This window comes from Salmo salar, chromosome ssa18 (genome assembly GCF_905237065.1).
Source record: "Salmo salar chromosome ssa18, Ssal_v3.1, whole genome shotgun sequence".
Taxonomy (NCBI): Eukaryota; Metazoa; Chordata; class Actinopteri; order Salmoniformes; family Salmonidae; genus Salmo; species Salmo salar.
Genome location: NC_059459.1, coordinates 19,926,033 through 19,946,625, shown reverse-complemented (window position 1 = coordinate 19,946,625; position 20,593 = coordinate 19,926,033). Strand labels below are relative to the sequence as shown.

The 20,593-nt window shown below is 41.1% G+C and overlaps 1 protein-coding gene across 1 annotated transcript; it reads right to left on the bottom strand.

Annotated features, from left to right (window-relative positions):
* Positions 1 to 10,440: 10,440 nt before the first annotated feature.
* On the bottom strand, positions 10,441 to 19,627 carry itprip (inositol 1,4,5-trisphosphate receptor interacting protein). The gene is made up of 2 exons (NM_001140112.1): positions 19,531 to 19,627; positions 10,441 to 13,242 (listed from the first exon to the last, which is right to left on the bottom strand). The coding sequence occupies exon 2, from the start codon at positions 13,149 to 13,151 to the stop codon at positions 11,535 to 11,537; it is 1,617 nt and encodes a 538-aa protein (NP_001133584.1). The 5' UTR covers positions 13,152 to 13,242; positions 19,531 to 19,627; the 3' UTR covers positions 10,441 to 11,534.
* Between the last annotated feature and the right edge of the window lie 966 nt (positions 19,628 to 20,593).

The window sequence follows — 20,593 nt, the reverse complement described above, 5'->3', positions numbered from 1 at the left end:
TGCTGCCCCCTAGCCCTAACAGGTTAAAAAAGTCAGATCATTTCAAAACTTCATAGGTGTGACTAGGTAACCATCATGAACTGTAAATCAGTCATTTATCCCATCAGATTTGCAAAAAAACTAACACACACACACAGCTAGGACATAGTGACACAGTGTGGGGCTTAGAGTCATACAGTGCCTGCAATAGTTACCTTTGATCAAACGATCAAAGAACCGAGCTCAAGTCAATAGTGCACGGTGAGTTATGTGGCTCTAGAAGGTTCTCAGACCGAGAAACAGCCTCGTACATTTGCAATATGTTCAATTCATTTTGACCATCACGAAAATGGCGACATTTAGAAATGTCCCAGAGTCGCAAGACTAGGTGCATTGAAACCGCCTCAGCCCATAGAGACGGACCCCAACGTTTCTGTCCGATAGCTCATTCAAGGACCCCGTAGCAACGCCCTGAAAAAGTGGATTTTCAGCACCAATTAAGGTCATTGCTCGGGCACCGAATGACCTATCGAGCCATAACTTGGGATTCGGGGTCGCCTCACATAGGCCTACACATAATGTCAGAGCTGGACCCGCAGCTAGAACATAACTATGTGTTTTATGTTTTTTTATGGTTTAAACTGAAGGTGCTGTGAATTATGGGCCTGCTCTGATATATGTGATTGTTGGCTTCTAAACGAGTTGGAAAAAGTGGATTTGGTGTCAGATGGTATCAGTTTGGTGTCAGAATGATATTGAATTGACTGATGCTGGGTGACGAGCGATGGAGAGGACCCAGAGTCACTGCCCGGCCATCCCGAGTTCATCGGGCCAGTCAATTATGCATTTCTGCAGTATTTTTGAGCATGTCAAATTTGTGATGGTAAAATGCCCATTGAAAAATATTGCAACAAATTGCAACATATTGTACATTTGCAATATGATTCAATAGTGAAAAACATCACCAAATGGACATGATGAAAACACCACAACGAGCGATGGAGAGGAACCACAGTCACTGCCCAGCCATCCTAAGTTCATCGGGCCAGTCAATTTTGCATTTCTGCAGTATTTTTGAGCATGTCAAATTCGTGATGGTAATGGTCATTTTGGACGTTTTCAAAAAATCGTTAAAAAACAGAGTCCCACTTCTCCCTCATCATACATGACAAATAGACCATCTAGGTTGATTCATGGCTTAACATAGGGCTATATATCATTTGGGCAGTTTAAATGCCATTTGGACATGGTTCACTGACTTTTGGGTTTGGAAACTGACATCCTATGATCACATGGCATATGGACAAACATCCTGATTTGGCACATTCAATACTTTCATACATGTATAATTGACCAAAAAAATTCATACAGCTCTTATACATGTGTAATTGACAAAAAAAAATCGAAAACATTTCAAAAAACGGTCCAGAAAGTACTTTTTTAAGGCAGTGATAAGTTTTCAAACATTTTTTCATTTTTTCAAAATTTGACCCTTGGGTGTTGACTTGTGTTACATTTGCAATATGAAAATCCACGGTGGAGCGCGCTCGCCATCTATAGGATTTTTGGGGTGTGACACTTGGCATTTGCCATATGAAATTTGCAATATGATTTGAATGAATGTGGACCAAATTGGGTGGTATTGTCATTAGGGTGTATGATTCGTGCGGTGCCAATATGTTCCCATTCATTTGTGTCCATTTCATGGGGGTCTTCCCTTACCTACGTTATATACAGTGGCTTGCGAAAGTTGTCACGCTCTGACCTATGAGAGCTGTTTTTTCTCTGGTTAGTTAGGTCAGGGTGTGATATAGGTGGGCAGTCTATGTTTTTTTGTTTCTATGTTTTGTTCTTGTTTTTCTATTTCTAGGTTGAGTTTTGGGATGATCTCCAGGCAGCTGGTTCATGTTGTCTCTAATTGGAGATCATATTTAAGTTGGGGTTTGTCTATGGTGTTTTGTGGGTAGTTGTTTTCCGTTTTGTGATTGTTGCCTGACGGAACTGTTTGCTGTCGTTTTTGTTTCTTTGTAAGTGTTTCATTTTTTCATTAAATAAGTATCATGAGCACTCAACACGCTGCGCGTTGGTCCCCTACATATGACGACTGCCGTTACAAAAGTATTCAACCCCTTGACATTTTTCCTATTTTGTTGCCTTACAACCTGGAATTAAAATCGTTTTTTTGGGGGGTAGGGGGGTTTTCATTTGAGTTATACAACATGCCTACCAATTTGAAGATGAAAACAAGAAATAAGCCCAAAAAAACAATAAACTTGAGCGTGCATAACTATTCACCCCCAAAGTCAATACTTTGTAGAGCCACCTTTTGCAGCAATTACAGCTGCAAGTCTCTTGGGGTATGTCTCTATTAGCTTGGCAAATCTAGCCACTGCGATTTCTTGCCCATTCTTCAAGGCAAAACTGCTCAGCTCCTTCAAGTTGGATGGGTTCCGCTGGTGTACAGCAATCTTTAATTCATACCACAGATTCTCAATTGGATTGAGGTCTGGGCTTTGCCTAGGCCATTCCAATACATTTAAATGTTTCCCCTTAACCCACTTGAGTGTTGCTTTAGCAGTGTGCTTAGGGTCATTGTCCTGATGGAAGGTGAACCTCCGTCCCAGTCTCAAATCTCTTGAAGACTGAAACAGGTTTCCCTTAAGAAATTCCCTGTATTTAGCACCATCATTCCTTCAATTCTGAGCAGTTTTTTAGTCCCTGCCGATGAAAAACATCCCAACAGCATGATGCTGCCACCACCATGCTTCACTGTGGTGATGGTGTTCTTGGGGTGATGAGAGGTGTTGGGTTTGTGCCAGACATTGCATTTTCCGTGATGGCCAAAAAGCTCAATTTTAGTCTCATCTGACCAGAGAACCTTCTTCCATATATTTGGGGAGTCTCCCACAAGCCTTTTGGTGAACACCAAACGTGTTTGCTTATTTTGTTCTTTAAGCAATGGCTTTTTTCTGGCCACTTTTCCATAAAGCCCAGCTCGGTGGAGAGTACGGCTTAAAGTGGTCCTATGGACAGATACTCCAATCTCCGCTGTGGAGCTTTGCAGCTCCTTCAGGGTTATCTTTGGTCTCTTTGTTGCCTCTCTGATTAATGCCCTCCTTGCCTGGTCCATGAGTTTTGGTGGGTGGCCCTCTCTTGGCAGGTTTGTTGTGGTGCCATATTCTTTCAATTTTTTAAAATAAGGGATAGAATGGTGCTCCGTGGGATGTTCAAAGTTTCCGATTTTTTTTATAACCCAACCCTGATCTGTACTTCTCCACAACTTTGTCCCTGACTTGTTTGGAGAGCTCCTTGGTCTTTATGGTGCCGTTTGCTTGGTGGTGCCCCTTGCTTAGTGGCGTTGCAGACTCTGGGGCCTTTCAGAACAGGTGTATATGTACTGGGATCATGTGACAGATCATGTGACACTTAGATTGCACACAGGTGGACTTTATTTAACTAATTGTGTGATTTCTGAAGGTAATTGGTTGCACCAGATCTTATTTAGGGGCTTCATTTTTAAAATAAGTAATTTTTTTCATTTCACTTCACCAATTTGGACTATTTTGTGTATGTCCATTATATGAAATCCAAATAAAATCTATTAAAATTACAGGTTGTAATGCAACAAAATAGGAAAAACGCCAAGGGGGATGAATACTTTTGCAAGGCACTGTAGGTTTGCATGTCAGCTTTGACATCGGTTTTGCACATCGGCGTTAAACTAGACATCGGGCCGATGTTGGCATTTTTAGCTAATATCGTCCGATTCTGATATGCTTATTGATATATCGTGCATCCCTAATAACAATATTAGGCTATCACTTGTGAATTATATATTATTACTTGTGAATGATGCCCAGCGTAAGGCAAGAAACTTTTTTAAATCATATAGTCTAGCCCATAAGCCTACATGTTTTGATAAGGTTTGTTTCACAACTAAAGTGGCCAAATAACTTCTTAAAATTAAGCACATTATTCCGCTTTACAAGGGGTGTAGAGCCTAACTGGCATACATAAGCAGTGCGTGAGTTTCAAGTTTGGGGAAGATCATTTTCACAATAAAAATGCACCTTTATAATAAAAGCATTACATGAGTAATCGCATTTGCAGTCATTTGATAATGGTGTTTTCCCGCTAATGGACAATTCACACTTATAGCCTACTGCTGTGTGTGCATTGTTGCACTTATAATGTGAAGAAATAGCTGATAAGGGATTTATATGTTTAAATGTAATGATTAAATAATTCTACCCTGAAACCTAACTATTAGTGATTATTAGTTTATGTAGCATGTATAATGAATAACTAAAGTACTAAACGTAAGTCCCATAAGGTTCAGTAGAGACCTGTGAGGAAGAGAAGTGTGTGTGTGTGTGTGTGTGTGTGTGTGTGTGTGTGTGTGTGTGTGTGTGTGTGTGTGTGTGTGTGTGTGTGTGTGTGTGTGTGTGTGTGTGTGTGTGTGTGTGTGTGTGTCGAAGAAAATACAGAGAACAATTAAAACTGTGTTTGACTCGACCTGGCTAGAACTCTGAGAATCTTATGATAGGACAGGGAGTTATTTTCAAGGTTCCTCTAATCTCCGGGGAATGGAACGGACAGCACTGGGTAGTGATAAACAGTGGTGAGAACTCTGGGAAGGGATACAACTCACCTACTGTTCGTATGTATGTGCGTAGGATATCTAGTGTTTGTGTGTATGTATTTGCGTAAGTAGGGAGTGAACTATAAAATGGATGTCTTTGTATGGGCTTCAGAACATTCTCGTGAATAAACTGTATGAGCCTTTTGCAGAAGCTGAGTCTTTGACTAATTATTATTAACCCAGTGTCTTACAAACCTTGGGGATTGGTCAAAGCTTATTGATTGTTAGTTATTATCATGGGGATAGAAAATTCTCTTGACAATAGCCTAATAGTTTATCAACATTTTAAGCTAAACGTTCTGATCTGTTGCGTCAGCCTCATTGAGTAAAACTGTTTTTTTGATGCTAGTTGTTGTATTCATTTGGGATCTATCACATCCCATAACTGTCTCAGAGTATGTTTGGAATATTTATTTCTCGCACAGAATAGAATAGGTCAACTTTTGTATTATGGGGGATAGTGGCTTGACATAGGCTAGTGCTTTTGCTGTTTGTTAGGCCTACTTATCATGTTGGCTGACAAAATTGTAAATGTGGACAGATCTTCCAATATCTTCAATATGCACATCGGAATAGGATAAGGACGCATGTAGTTGAGTCCCCGACGTGTCTGTCTTCAATTGTAGCCTGTGAGAAAGTAGGCCTAACAACACCCGATCAGATGATGGAGAGCCATGTGAGTGAGAGGTGCTTCGGAGCATGCAGCACTCAGGGAGAAGGGAATAGTAATTTATTATATTCAGCGCAAAGGCCACTGGCCGCAAAAGGTAGGCATTACGGACACACAAAGGGGAAAGTCGAGGCATTATCATGTGCTTGTCAAATTGTGAATGAGAGACTGATGAAGTGTGCAACTTTTTTCAAATCATCATTAATCTGCAGCCTTACAATGTATTCAAAATCAAAACATATAGCCCAATGTTTGTAGAACAACTAAATTAAGCATATAGTAGTACCTACAATGCATTCAGAAAGTATTCAGACCCCATACCTTTTTCCACATTTTGTTACATTACAGCCTTATTCTAAAGTTTATTAAATAAATACAAATCCTCATCAATCTACACACAATACCCATAATGACAGTGAAAACAGATTTTTGAAAAGAAATTGGCAATTTATTTATATATATATATATATATATATATATATATACATACACACACACACACACACACACACACACACACACACACACACACACACACACTCTCTCGTGGCCAAAAGTTTTGAGAATGACACAAATATTAATTTTCAAAAAGTCTGCTGCCTCAGTTTGTATGATGGCAATTTGCATATACTCCAGAATGTTATGAAGAGGGATCAGATGAATTGCAATTAATTGCAAAGTCCCTCTTTGCCATGCAAATGAACTGAATCCCCAAAAAACATTTCCACTGCATTTCAGCCCTGCCACAAAAGGACCAGCTGACATCATGTCAGTGACTCTCTCATTAACACAGGTGTGAGTGTTGATGAGGACAAGGCTGGATGGAGATCACTCTGTCATGCTGATTGAGTTCGAATAACAGACTGGAAGATTCAAAAGAAGGGTGGTGCTTGGAATCATTGTTCTTCCTCTGTCAATCATGGTTACCTGCAAGGAAACACGTGCCGTCATCATTGATTTGCACAAAAAGGGCTTCACAGGCAAGGATATTGCTGCCTGTAAGATTGCGCCTAAATCAACCATTTATCGGATCATCAAGAACTTCAAGGAGAGCGGTTCAATTGTTGTGAAGAAGGCTTCAGGGCACCCAGAAAAGTCCAGCAAGCGCCAGGACCATTACCTAAAGTTGATTCAGCTGTGGGATCGGGGCACCACCAGTACAAAGCTTGCTCAGGAATGGCAGCAGGCAGGTGTGAGGCGGGTGGACAAACAAAAACCCACACATTCTGACAAACTCCAAGCATTGATTATGCAAGAATGGGCTGCCATCAGTCAGGATGTGGCCCAGAAGTTAATTGACAGCATGCCAGGGCGGATTGCAGAGGTCTTGAAAAAGAAGGGTCAACACTGCAATTATTGACTGTTTGCATCAACTTCATGTAATTGTCAATAAAAGTCTTTGACACTTATGAAATGCTTGTAATTATACTTCAGTATTCCATAGTAACATCTGACAAAAAAGCTAGACACTGAAGCAGCAAACTTTATGAAAATGTATATTTGTGTCATTCTCAAAACTTTTGGCCACGATTGTATATTTATAAACTTATTCACATAAGTATTCAGACCCTTTCCTATCAGATTCAAAATTGATCATCCTGGAGATGTTTCTACAACTTGATTGGAGTCCACCTGTAGTAAATTCAATTGATTGTACATGATTTGGAAAGGCACACACCTGTCTATATAAAGTCCCACAGTTGACAGTGCAAGTCAGAGCAAAAACCAAGCCATGAGGTCGAAGAAATTGTCCAAGACAGGATTGTGTCGAGGGACAGATCTGGGAAAGAGTACCAAAACATTTCTGCAGCATTGAGGGTCCCAAGAACAAAGTGGCCTCCATCATTCTTAAATGGAAGAAGTTTAAAACCAATTCCACCAATCCGGCCTTTATGGTAGAGTGGCCAGATGGAAGACACTCTTCAGTAAAAGGCACATGACAGCCTGCTTGGAGTTTGCCAAAAGGCACCTAAAGGACTCTGACCATGAGAAAGAAGATGCTCTGGTCTGATGAAACCTAGATTAAACTCTTTGGCCTGAATGTCAAGCGTCACATTTGGAGGAAACCTTGGACCATCCCTACGATGAAGCATGGTGGTGGCAGCATCATGCTTCGGGGATGTTTTTCAGCGGTAGGGTCTGGGAGACCAATCAGTATTCAGGGAAAGATGAACGGAGCAAAGTACAGAATGATCCTTGATGAAAACCTGCTCCGGAGCGCTCAGGACCTCAGACTAGGGTGGCCCAGCCAGAGCCCGTACCTGAACCCGATCGATCTCTGGAGAGACCTGAAATAACTGCAGCGACGCTTCCCATCCAACCTGACAGAGCTTGAGAGGATCTGCACAGAAGAATGGGAGAAATTCCTCAAATACGTGTGTGCCAAGCTTGTAGCGTCATACCAAAGAAGGCTTGAGGCTGTAGTTGCTTCCAAAGGTGCTTCAACAAAGTACTGAGTAAAAGGTCTGGGTCTTTGCGATTTTTAATACATTTGCACAAAAAAAAAACTGCTTTTGCTTTGTCGTTATTGGGTATTATGTGTAGATTGATAAGGGAAAAAAAACAATAAGGCTGTAACTTAACAAAATGTGGAAAAAGTCATGGGATTTGAATACTTTCCAAATGCACTGTATTTCTACAGTATGTTAACAACTCAACACAGAATAGCTACGTGTGTGAACTCCCTCAAATCGTTTGGAGAAATATTCTTTCTATTTTATTCTGCTTAGTTGAATTGTATTCGTCATACTATAATATAAAATAATGCCACGGAATTCTAAGCAAATTTGGTCTGCTAAATGAACTAGCGTAGCCCACAGCCATCTGGCATAGCCAGATCAGGGCCTAACATAAGGACAACTCAGAGTATGCTATTCTGTTCTTCTGAAATATACTACATTTTCTTCATATCATGTTTCTTTAGACTTATCTAAAATAAATAATGGATTTATTGTGAAGGTGTAGGCTATATAACATGGCTTAATTTAACTTAAAAAAAACATTTTTATTTAACTTTTTAGATGTTCCAAAGGTCTGCATCAGTAGCTTGTGTGTAAGCCAGGGTATGCTAAATGTGTTTGTTAATTAACTGTAAATTACCGTGAGAACGGCAGTTATTTGCTTGACAATCACCAGCTGACGAAATTTCGTGACCGCCACAGCCCTACTTGTGACCCTTTTAAGAGCGCACAATATTCGTGCTGAAACAGGAAATAACCTTACCCAAACTGTTGCCACAAAGTTGGAAGCACAGTATCGGCTTCTAGAATGTCATTCTATGCTGTAGTATTAAGATGTCCCTTCACTGGGGAACTAAGGGGCCTAGCCCGAACCATGAAAAACAGCCGCAGACCATTATTCCTCCTCCACCAAATAAAAAATGTGTCACTATGCGTTCAGGCAAGTAGAGTTCTCCTGGAATCTGCCAAATCCAGATTCGTCCGTTCAATGGCAGCGAGCTTTACAACACACCAACCGACGCTTGGCATTGTGCATGGTGCGGCTGCTTGTGCAATGTTGTATGCAACATTATCGGCAAGTGACTTGATCTTGATTCCTGTGTGTCAAAACAATTTAAAGTTGTAGAACTAGAATGAGGAGTGTGTTGATATAACGGTGATATTGTCAAAATACCGCTTTTAACAACCATCAGCATTAGTATAAACGTTTAATATAATTTTTGCCTGACATGATCACTTTGCATATTCTTAATTATTGATTATGTTGGCATGAATAACTTTTTAAAGCAATTCTGATGGTTGTTAAAGCAGAATTTTGACAATATTACCGTTCTATCAACACACTCGTCACTCCCGTTTTACAAATCTATATCGTTTTGGCTGACAGGCATCAAGATTAAGTCACTTGCCGATAATGTTGCATACAACATTGCATACGTATGAAACTGTCTATTTCCATCGAACACAATGAAACTGTCTATTATTTCCATCGAACACAATCAAAGTTAACATAAGCCCTAGATGCCTTCAATTGCCCAACTTTAGGCATATTTGTTTTACAATGTGATGTTGCGCTCCAAGGGGATAACTTGAAACATGATGCAGGTAATTAAATTATCAAAATAGTCAAAAGTGCAAATACTGTTGCATGTACTTCTAGATTATTTATGGATGGAAATATCAAATAATTTTAACAACTCCAAAGCAATTGCATGTGGTGCAGAAACCACTGACTCAATGCATTTTTCTATTATCAAGACACCTGCTATTAACCCATAACTGGTTTGGACAGCTCATGAGGTTTCCTAAAAATATATTTTTACTCATAAGAGTAGGAGTAAAATGTCTCTATTCTCAGAACTTACGACCAATTTTCTACTCTGGGATGCTTTGTGGATATGGGCCCTGGTCCCCCCTGATCATATGATCGTGTGATCATACTTCTACTCTGAAACGCTTTGTGAATACTGGCCCTAGTGTATGAATATCAGTTTACATAATCATTCACATTCTTATTGCATCTCTCACAGGTTTTATGAAAGATCCTATTGCTTGTGTAATTTAAAAAGTTTGGCTCAACCAAAGTGCACTGCTAGTGACGAACTCATTAGTCTCATTTTCAAAACTCAAATAAATGTAATCCCTTATTCCAATCTGTCTGAAAGGTACCACTGAGCTCAAGAAGTGGACAGAATGCATGTTTGAGGATCCAACAGTGAAAGCCACCATGTTCCCCAGTGAGACCTATGTCGGAGGGAAACACCATTTTTACCATGGCCTGTAGATACATGGCACAGTGGCAGTTCACCCTTGACCGCCCAGTTTTCCCATTTTAAATGTATTTTATATTCCTGCTATGGTAATTAGGGCATCAGCTGTAGATGTCAACTTAGTTGTGCAGCTGTTTATCTCATAGGAAACTTTTCTGAAAGTTAATTTCTGTGCTCCTTTCCTTTGTTTACATTTCATTGCATATGGAACATGGTTTGATTACCAGATGTTCAATGAACCCATAATGATTATTTAGTTTAGTTTCATAAGTGGTAGATCAGAAATACTGATGGAACTATGTGAATCATGTCTGTTTAAGGTCATTTCTATCATGCTTTGTCAACACTGCATATTTTTCTTTTTACATTTACAAAGCATATAAATATTGTCATGTAATAAAGACTGCACAACAAGAGTTCCAGTGTTTTTATATATTTATAAACCTATACTGTACTTGGACAGGTCTGTGAATAGAATGTGGAGCACTGCCACTATCTTGTATGTCCATGTGTAGAAAAATCAATGTCATTACTCACAACACAATAATAGATAGTCCTTCAACATTTATGAATAAAAAAACATACGCTGTTAAAAGTAGGCAAGTTACAATGGGTATGAGAGATACGGGTAATACTACAAAATATACATTTTCTTTTAATAAATAAAAAAAATATGTATATACACACATACATATACACACACCTGTATACAAATGACATTTTTATGAGTGCATTCCACCATCTCAAACCATATGTTGTCTATTTGCCATTTAATTATACGTGAACCTAAGACTGAACTTAAACAGAGGGGAATTTTTCCTTCAATTAGTTAGCACCACCTTACAACATCTGCTGTGTACATGTTGTGTGTAATTTCTAAGATTGTCATGCTGAAAGGAATTTCTAAAATTCTTATGTTCCTCATGTAGCCATTGTAACGGAATTTCAACGGAATATCTTTGCTGACATTCTTATCCTTTGGTGAATGACAGCCAAGACGTGTAACGGAGTCTTCAGTTGGTATTTTCAAACTGTTGCACGGTTTACAAAATGAATATCCCTTCATGTCAAATAGCAATTGTTGACAAGTACTGCATAATACTGCATCATAAAAACACACATACTACAAAGTATGATGTGGTCTTCTCTAGAATACAAAAATAATACTTATTCTTCATATCAAAATATACTGCTCTAATTTTGTGAGGGGAAAACAGTTTTTGTAAACCTTCATTCCGTAAAATATAATTGCACTTGTGAAACAGCTATATTGAAATAGCAGTTACAGTACTGTTACTAAGAACACGCTTTGGTAACTTCCTTGAGTGTTTTTAGAAGCTGCTTTCAAATAAAACCACCAACCACAAAGTCCATTTCAAAATAACAAAAAAAATTGTTCACCTGTCTTTTCAGTGCCTAGAGAAATGTCTTAAAGCTGTAACATACATTTGTTAATTATTATTATTATTATTAAGGATGCCTCCACTCACTGCAGTGCATTAAAACAGAGTCCATTACTCAGACTGTGCCATTGAGTTGAGTCTGTGGTGAGTGTCGCCATTTTGTAACAGAGGCGTGTACTCCTGAATCAGAACAGGAGCGTTCCTGAGCATCTCCTGGAAATGCCGAAGCGTGTCAGCGTAAAGCTCTCTCTGTAACACCAGTGGCCGGAAAAGATTGATGGGCTCCGCCGTGTGGAATGTTGCCGGAACCCGGACTTCTGGTGGAACTTGGCTGTTCCCAACCAGAGCGTGACAGAGTCTCTTCTCCTGAAGACTCCTGTGAAGGAAGCCTAGCATGTCCCGTAGCCTGTGCTCCAGACTCTCAGAGCCCCAGCTAGACGAGCCCTTACTCAACAACAGGTGCAGCAGGGTCGTCTTCAGGTGATAGTTGGTCAGAGCACACCTGCCAGTTAGACCCATCTGTTTCTTGTGTAGGAAAGTGATGATCTGAAGGCAGTGGAGGTGGCAGGAATTTTCAGGCAGGCTTTTAGCCACATGTTTGAGCAGGTTCCTCTCATAGACAGCAAAGGAGAGGGGCCAGTAAGTGTCTGAGGAGGTGCTGCTGTCAGAGGGGAAGTGTGATACAAAGTAGGCATTTGTGCCATCTAGTTCCACAACGGGGATGATGTTCATCACAACAACCTTTCCTGAGCGGAATCTGACCTTCAGTGCTCCAGTAGCATCCAGGTTGCGGAAAGTGAGCTCAAACTCGTACTTGTGAGAAATCCGTCCCCAGGCTTTGGTCACGGAGATCTGGAACCACTTCATGACCTGGTCCTTAGCCAGATAAGGTGTGTTCTTGGAGCACAGAAGGTCATCCGGGGTGTGGTCTGCTCTGGGCTTTTCGTTTTTGCTGTGTAGCAAGCACAGCATGTCCTCACCCAGGTTGGCAGAGCCACAGAGACAGCCGTCCTCATTCTCCCCAACCTTTGTCACCTTGATCCTGCCACAGCCCTGCATGTCCAGGGGTACGTCACTGGAGGGGCTGCACCACAGCTGGAACTGGAAGGAGTATGGCTCCGGTGGGGCGAAAGGGACAATGAGATCACACATCAGGGGCTTGCTCACCCTCCACGACTCAAACATGCTCCCAATGCCCACAAAGTCCGCCACCTCCATGTCAGTCTCCCTGTCACACACACTCCTCAGGGACTCCAGCAGGTCGTCAGCGAAGCCCTCCACAAATTCCCGCACCCTCCAGTTCTCATGGGCCGAGGTGTGGATGCATCTCTCACAGAAGCTGTTTAGGACTCCCTTATCGAGCTGGAGTGTCTTGGAACTGATGGATCCACCCTCAACAAACCCATCCTCATCATCAGCGTATCGGGCTTCCATGTCTGCCAAATCCTGCCGACACACCTCAATAGTGAAGAAGATGACCAGTGAGAGGGCGCTCCAGAAGTACCAGCCGTAGCCGTCCTCTGAGCCAGGGTCCTGCTGCTCCGTGCCTGCATACAAGAGCTCCTGCTCCAGCCGTGCCTGCTCCAGCTCCAGCCTCTTCTCATGCTCCCTCATGCGGGCCAGCAGGGCCTCATCCTGCTCTGGGAGGGTGGTGTTCTCCTGCGGGAACAGCAGCGGATGGTTCAAGATGGCCGCTGCCACCACCACCCGTGCTATGGCCCCCTGCATCCTGGCTCCCTGGACCTCAGGGAGGAGACAAAACCAGTGTCACCCCTCACGCCAGCATCTCATCGACTCTGATCAAGCTGCAGCCCAAAACCTGAAAAATAAATAGGATTTGACAAAATTATGATATGTCCTTGCAACTTTTTGGGGGATTTCATAATCAGCTTGAGAGCTATTTTACTTCTTCAAACACGTCGCTATTGTGTACTGTGCATTGCGAGGTGATTCAGTAGAATCGTAACACAAAATCACATGTTTACTCTGAAGAGCCTCAGCCTTCTTGAGGAAGCAGCCTGCACCTCTAAATATAGAGAGAGGGCGGAGTGACGCACTGTAGCCAAATATTGAACTGTGTGTGTCATGGAAGGAAGTAAGCACTGCGAGAACCAAACAGAACTGATCGCATTGTATCTGTCAAGAATTTGCTTCCAGTAAACAATTTGAGGGAAAGCCTTACAATAACTCATTTGGCAAATGTATAATTCATTTTTATGTCAAAGAATCACTATTGCAGAGCAGTATTAAGTCAGATGATGGGTCCAGAAAGGAGTAAATAGTAGCTCAGTTCATGTAACATTTTGGTTGTGTTTAGATGGGAAGGAACCATAATTTAGCCTACATAGGAAAGGAAATAACATAAGGGCCCTTTCAAAATCTTATTTTTGAAGCTTTTAACAGAACTTTCTCTCATATTACCAACCCTTGGGGTGAGCATATAATCAAAAAAGCAGACTTCTAAATATTTGGAGAAATAAAGAAATTGTAGGCATTATGAATGGGTTATGAAATGAACAAGCTTTTTGGGAGACTGAACTTAAACATTCCAGATTAGTGATGCACCGATATGACATTTTTGGCGGCCTTTTAAGCATTCTAGTAGTTAAATGGTTAACACACACAGATGGATGCAGCGGTCTAAGGCACTGCATCTCAGTGCAAGAGGCATCACTACAGTCCCTGGTTCGAATCCAGGTTGTATCACATCCGGCCGCGATTGGGAGTCCCATAGGGCGCTGCACAATTGGCCCAGAGTCGTCTGGGTTTGGCCGTCATTGTAAATTAGAATTTGTTCTTAAGGGACTTGCCTTGTAAAACAAAGGTTACACACACACACACACACACACCACACTGACCAAAAAGTTATTTTGTTGGCATTTACGTATGTCCCCATTACCAGTAAAACATAATCAAAACCTATTTCTTTCCCTTACTTGCTGTGCTGTTTCATTGTTCATTTGTTCAGTCGTTTCATTCTCAACCAGGATTTATATGGAATGCCATTTGGGTCTTTGCGTGTCAAAAAAGATACACGTCAAATAACACTATTTGAAGTGTCAAATAAGCTTGTTGACCAATCAGGACCTGAATATGACTGCACATCACGTAATCATTTAAGGCGTTCATACATTTTTTACATAGTTATTACACATTGATTACACTATCACTCATATTTCATGTCACAACGATTTGTCGATACCTGTGCTATGATTTACATTTACATTTTAGTCATTTAGCAGACGCTCTTATCCAGAGCGACTTACAGTAGTGAATGCATACATTTCATTCATTTTTTTTTTGTGCTGGCCCCCCGTGGGAATCGAACCCACAACCCTGGTGTTGCAAACACCATGCTCTACCAACTGAGCTACAGGGAAGGCTATGATGCTGGTGAAGTTGTCTCGCGCACCTACAGTGCTGGTCATTAAAAAAAGCTAGCTATCTCATGGATGCAAACAATGTTCTTCCCCAAAAACAAAGCAAAACGGCATACTTTTTTCACTATACAGCCTTACCTATGGATTGTGGATCAATGACATGGGGTATCAGTCTACTCAGTGACACCCAGAGAACATTAGCATCGTAGCTCTTATTGCGGGACTCTGAAACAACTGTGAATTCAGCCCCATTTATTGTCAACCTATGTGTATTGAACACTATTCCTGAACACCATTCCTATTGTTTTTACAATACTGCGTGGATATTTTGGAATCTGATAACTCTGAGGAGGAAAAAATACATTTAATTGATTCCCAATCCTTAGGTAAAGCTGTAGAGTGCAATTTGAATGTCAATACACACAATAGGCTAACTGGGGAGGTGATTTCACATAGTCACAGTCCCGTGATAAGCGCTACAACGCTAATATTTGCGTAAACTCTTCACAGTTGTGTTCTGTGGGTGTCACCGAGTAGACTGATACCCCATTTCATTGCTTCACATTCCAACCTTGTTTAACATTATCTAGTCTAAATATGGCATGATTCCACCAATTGTAACCTTCTGCATCACTTTCAAAGAGTTACTTTTATTTTGAAGTCAAACAGCAAATTTCACTATTGTGCCTAATCCTTATTGTGGCTAGCTTCACAACACATAACTCGGTCAGGTCGAGCCTCACTAGCCAGATGAAGATGTCTGGCTGCTTATAACATTAGCTTTGGGCATCAAGGTTAAGTAGCTGGCTAGCTATTTATTTTCATTAACTGAAGTTCAATTTAAATAGGCAAACAACAAGTGGCTACCTAGCTAATACTTACTCACAAGGATTCCTAAATCATTGCTAAGAACAGTGAAAATGACTGCAGTTTCTACTGGTCATTGTTTTCAGGCTGGTTGTATTGGTGCCATCTTGGTACCAAGCTAAAGCTAGCTATGTCGTGAAGCCAATAGCAGTGACGCTATTACTGTGTAACTTCGGTAGGGCAACATCTGAATAATAGTGCACTTGGTAATGTTAGTGTGTACCGGTGCCCGACCAGTCGCGAAAGCCAACATCACCCACGACAGAGAGCGGTTGACTGTCAAGGGCAATGAATTCCATTATCTTGGCATTAATGGATTTCGCCTGAGTTGTCTCGCTGAAATGTTCTTACTCTTTCAAATGACTGCTCGACTTGTTGACTGCTCGATGTAGCGAAAAAAATTTACTTGGCGTCATTACGTCATATAGGTATGCACGTCAGCTTTGACATCGGTTATTCCCATCGACGTTAAACTAGACATCGGGCCAATCCCGATGTTGCCATTTTTAGCTGATATCGGCCGATTCCGATATGTTCACCAATAAATTGTGCATCCCTATTCCAGATGACTACAAATGTGTTATGATTGATTTCTTGATCAAGAAATCAGACTCTAACATCCATAATGGTCATTTTCCTGTCCAACATAACAATGGAATTGACCATTTTTCAAAATTAGTATTTTTGTGTTCAGCCAAGTCTTTCCTTTGAAATGGCCATCCATGCAGTAACATAGGACTTACAAACTCACATAGCTAATTATGTTCAGTCTCCCCAAAAAGCTTGTCCCTTTCATGACACATCTATAATGCCCATTATTAGCTTTTTCTCCAACATGCCAATATTTAGAAGTCTGCTTTTTGGGGTATACGCTCCCCCCGAAGTGGTTCTGTAGACACACATTTAATTTGTTCTGTTGGTCCATTCTGAGACATTTCGCTGGAATTTCCCATAGGCCATTGAGATGCTGAACAAATATTTGGCATTTCCCCTGTAAACAGCAATAGTAGCCTAGCATATGATACAAAATATACGCCATAAAGTTGTTCATGACTTTTAGGTGGAATTAGTCTGTTCTTTGAAATTTCCCTCAGGTCAAAGACTATGATGAGGTATGAAAGTTGTAGAGCCAGGACAATGTTTATTCAGAGTAACATTTTACACTGGCAACATTTCCTCCCATGACTTACTTCACTTGGCTATTTGTATTTTCCATAGCCTACAGTTCAACAAACATTATAGACCTACAACAACGAGATGTCAAGTTGTGTTCCATATGTAAAGCACTGACATTAGCCTTTAAAATCAAGACAAAATACTGATAACAGCTAAATGCCACTCTTTTGACTCTACAGTAGCCTATCCTACATCCCGAGCCCTTGATCATGACTCACAGTTCCATTAGGAAAGGAAAGGGGGGATACCTAGTCAGTTGTACAACTGAATGCCTTCAAATTAAATGTGTCTTCCGCATTTAACCCAACCCCTCTGAATCATTACATTACCCATAAGAGTCATTGGACGAAGGCATCTTCCTTAGGGGGGAGTTTTGTTAAGAGCCGCTACACTCCGTCTGAACATTAACACGCATCGCTTGCGGTATGGTTTTGGAAGCATAAGGACCTTCGCTGTCTTTCATATCAGTGAGACATAATTGCCAAAAAACAAAGGTTTGATCAACTTTATACGGTTAGGGTTCCCACATGGCCATATTTCCATGTCACAGCACTAGTTTATGGAAAACAGATGGAAGACAGAGTGGACTGGCAGAATCTAAGCGATAGAGGTGAGAGAGACATAACAGGAGAGATGGCTAACAACATATGAACATATGAGTAAATATGGAATGGTGGATTACACAAGCCTTCTGGCAGATCTGATAAAGGAGAAGATGGTGGACAAGAAAGAAATTAGAGAAGTGGAACGTTGTTTTTGGGGGTTTTTTTACCCCGTTTTCTCCCCAATTTCGTGGTATCCAATTGGTAGTTACAGTTTTGTCTCATCGCTGCAACTCCCGTATGGACTCAGGAGAGGCGTGCGTCCTCCGAAACACAACCGGACCACGCGACAAGAACTGTGACTTGCTTCGCTCCCCGGAGCAGGGCGCCGTTGAAAGGAGTGATAAAGGGGGTGGCATTAAGTGTTGAGGAGGATCAGCTGAAATGGAAGATTCCTGGTGTCTGTGACGCCTGGCGTTTGGTGTGACGCAGACGCGGTAGGAACATGGTGAAACTGAAGACATTGTCTGTCCTGCTGAGTTTTGATGCAGTCTTTGCCCTACAAGGTCAATGTAGGATGTGTCAGTTATCCCGTGAGAGATTTTGTTCCAAAAGTACTACAGTGTTTTAGGTGCCAAGCTTATGGTCATGTGGCAGAAGTGTGTAAGAGGGAGATTCTTAGATTTGAGAAGTGTGCAGGAGGACATGAGACGAAGGAATGTGTAGTATCGGTGGAGAAAGTTGTGTGTGTTAGCTGTGGGGGTGCCCATGGGGCTGGAAATCAAAGGTGTCCGGTGAGAAAAAGGCAGGTTGATGTTTCCAGGGTCAGAGTAGTAAAGAAAGTGTTGTATGCTGAAGCAGTGAAGAGAGTGGTAGAGTAAGATGGGTACAGGGTGAGGGATCCTGAGAGGATTCCTGTGAATAGGCTGAGACCAATACAGGCGGATGGGAAGAATGTGCTTCAGTATGGTGGGTTTCTTAGCAGTCATAGCCATGGTTGTCAACTGTACTACAGAAAACGTAAGTCACAGAAAATAGAGGTTGTGTTGGCAGCCGCAAAGAAGTCCTTGGGATTGCGAGGTTTTACTGCAGAAGAGTTGCAGGGGGTGTTGTGTGATAGTATCGGTCTTCCCAGACCGTTGGCCAGTAGTAAGATTAGATACGGTTAAATAGTGGAATGGGGTGGTGTTTCTTTTGTGAGGGATAATAGTTGGCAGGGTAATTTTCCTTTATCCACAATTTTGTAGTACAAGCATTTACTGTAGGTAGGCCGTGACAGGCCTCACACTCCTAGACAGTGGGTGGCGGTATATGCACCTAAAAGTTGGATGCGATCCGCCAACCCAATCCCAAAGTGTGCTAATTAGCAATCTGTGTCTCCGACCACCTGTGTGTAAACAGAAGACTGACTCCACAAACGTGCCGTCACTGTAAAATACTGTCGTCTGCAATTGATATGCAATTGATATGATATGAAAGTAGAGGGTTTCTAGAGACATACAGCAATTGAGAATCGATTTCACGTTCAGATGGAGTATTTGTATGGTTCTTTGACAAAGGAGTAACGCTAGCTCCTTTAGTCCAATATTGTGTTACCAACAACCCATAACTTAAAAGGGGACAAAATAAAATACACTGACTCAATGGAAAACCATAAAACAAAAAACTTTTACAAAATTGCAGTACTCTCTGCCTGAAATAGTAACTGCCTACAACCACACACCATTAGCAAAGTGATTACTGGCAATGATGTTTTGTTATTGTTTCTAGGGTACTTCAAAATAGCCCATAGGCCAATGAAGGACGGAAAAATAGAATGGCAATTCAAATTGGACCACTGTCGACTAGCATTGCCAGACCTGAGGATGAGTCAAAGTTCCAACTTGAAAGAATGAGATGTTTCCATAAATACGGATAGAATACATCGAGGCTATCAAAACAATATATATATGCAATTCACCCATTTTCTTCTGACAATCCATGGATAATTGTGGATTACCGCAATAACTCAATAAAACGTTTTTTTTCCCTTAATAAAGTTTAGGCCAATGAATAAACGGCAACACTCGAACGAGAGCCGAAATAAAACATTATCAACTAAACAATAAATTGCATTTTGATTTACTATTTAAAATCACGAACCTTTAAGTGATGTCAGATCTCACTGAACACATAATTCATTCTTCTGCGATTGCAATTCTTCAAGACAAACAGGAGTTTATTTAGAACCGGAGAAACGCAAACTCTGAAATGTGCGAATGAGGAAGGAGTGGTTCAGCCAAAGAAAGAACAACGAGACAGATATTTTACTGGATGTATAAATGTGAAGCATCCGGTTGGCGTTTCCACTCCCTAACAAATATGGTAGTGAGAGGAAGCCTATTGGCGTGCAGTAGGAGGGAAGAGGGAACTAGATGGATTTTGGCCGACATTCTGTACATTTTCTCATCGATTGAACAATTGATCTCAATACAGTTTTCTGTTCCCAAAACTACAATTGGTTATGAACAGAGTGGGAAACGTTTTCTAGACTTCACCCTTTGCAAAAGTATTTTTTTAAATTGCGCTGTTTAAGAGTGCAAAGGCAAATTTAGTTATTGCACACGCGTACGTCACAAAATAGGCGTTCCCTAACGGAAATATGCAGACGTGTACTAGAACGTGTCAATAGGATTTCTTGTTTTAGTTATAAAAATCTTTGGTTCAGCCTTCTCATTTCCTTCTACATTTGGGTTAAACGGCGGTTGGCATCCAATGTTAGTAGTAAATTAGCTGGACGGGATATTGAAAGAGAAAATACAAAATTCCATTGCAGAAAAGTGGGGAAAATGACATCATACAAAACACAAAAAATAGACACTTCAACAAACAAAACGCATCTCACTTTTTCAATCACAGTCCATTCCAAACTGCATCCCTACACAGGCTCATGGGCCTGTGAGGGTGGAACATTCAAAGAAAAGATTTCTTGCAAGGCCTCGGCTGTGAAATAACAAAGATCTAAAAAACATTCATCAGCATTCATAATGATTCCAATTTCCTCAGACTTCTTCTCTGCTTGTGCGATACAGTTTATTACCATTACAATAAATATTACAAAGTCCACCTTTTTAACATTTCATGATCCCTCGTTTAATGAGAAACTAGTGGTGGCTCTACTACCATTGTTTCTTCCCCGCCATTCGCTCCTTCCACTCTTCTCACC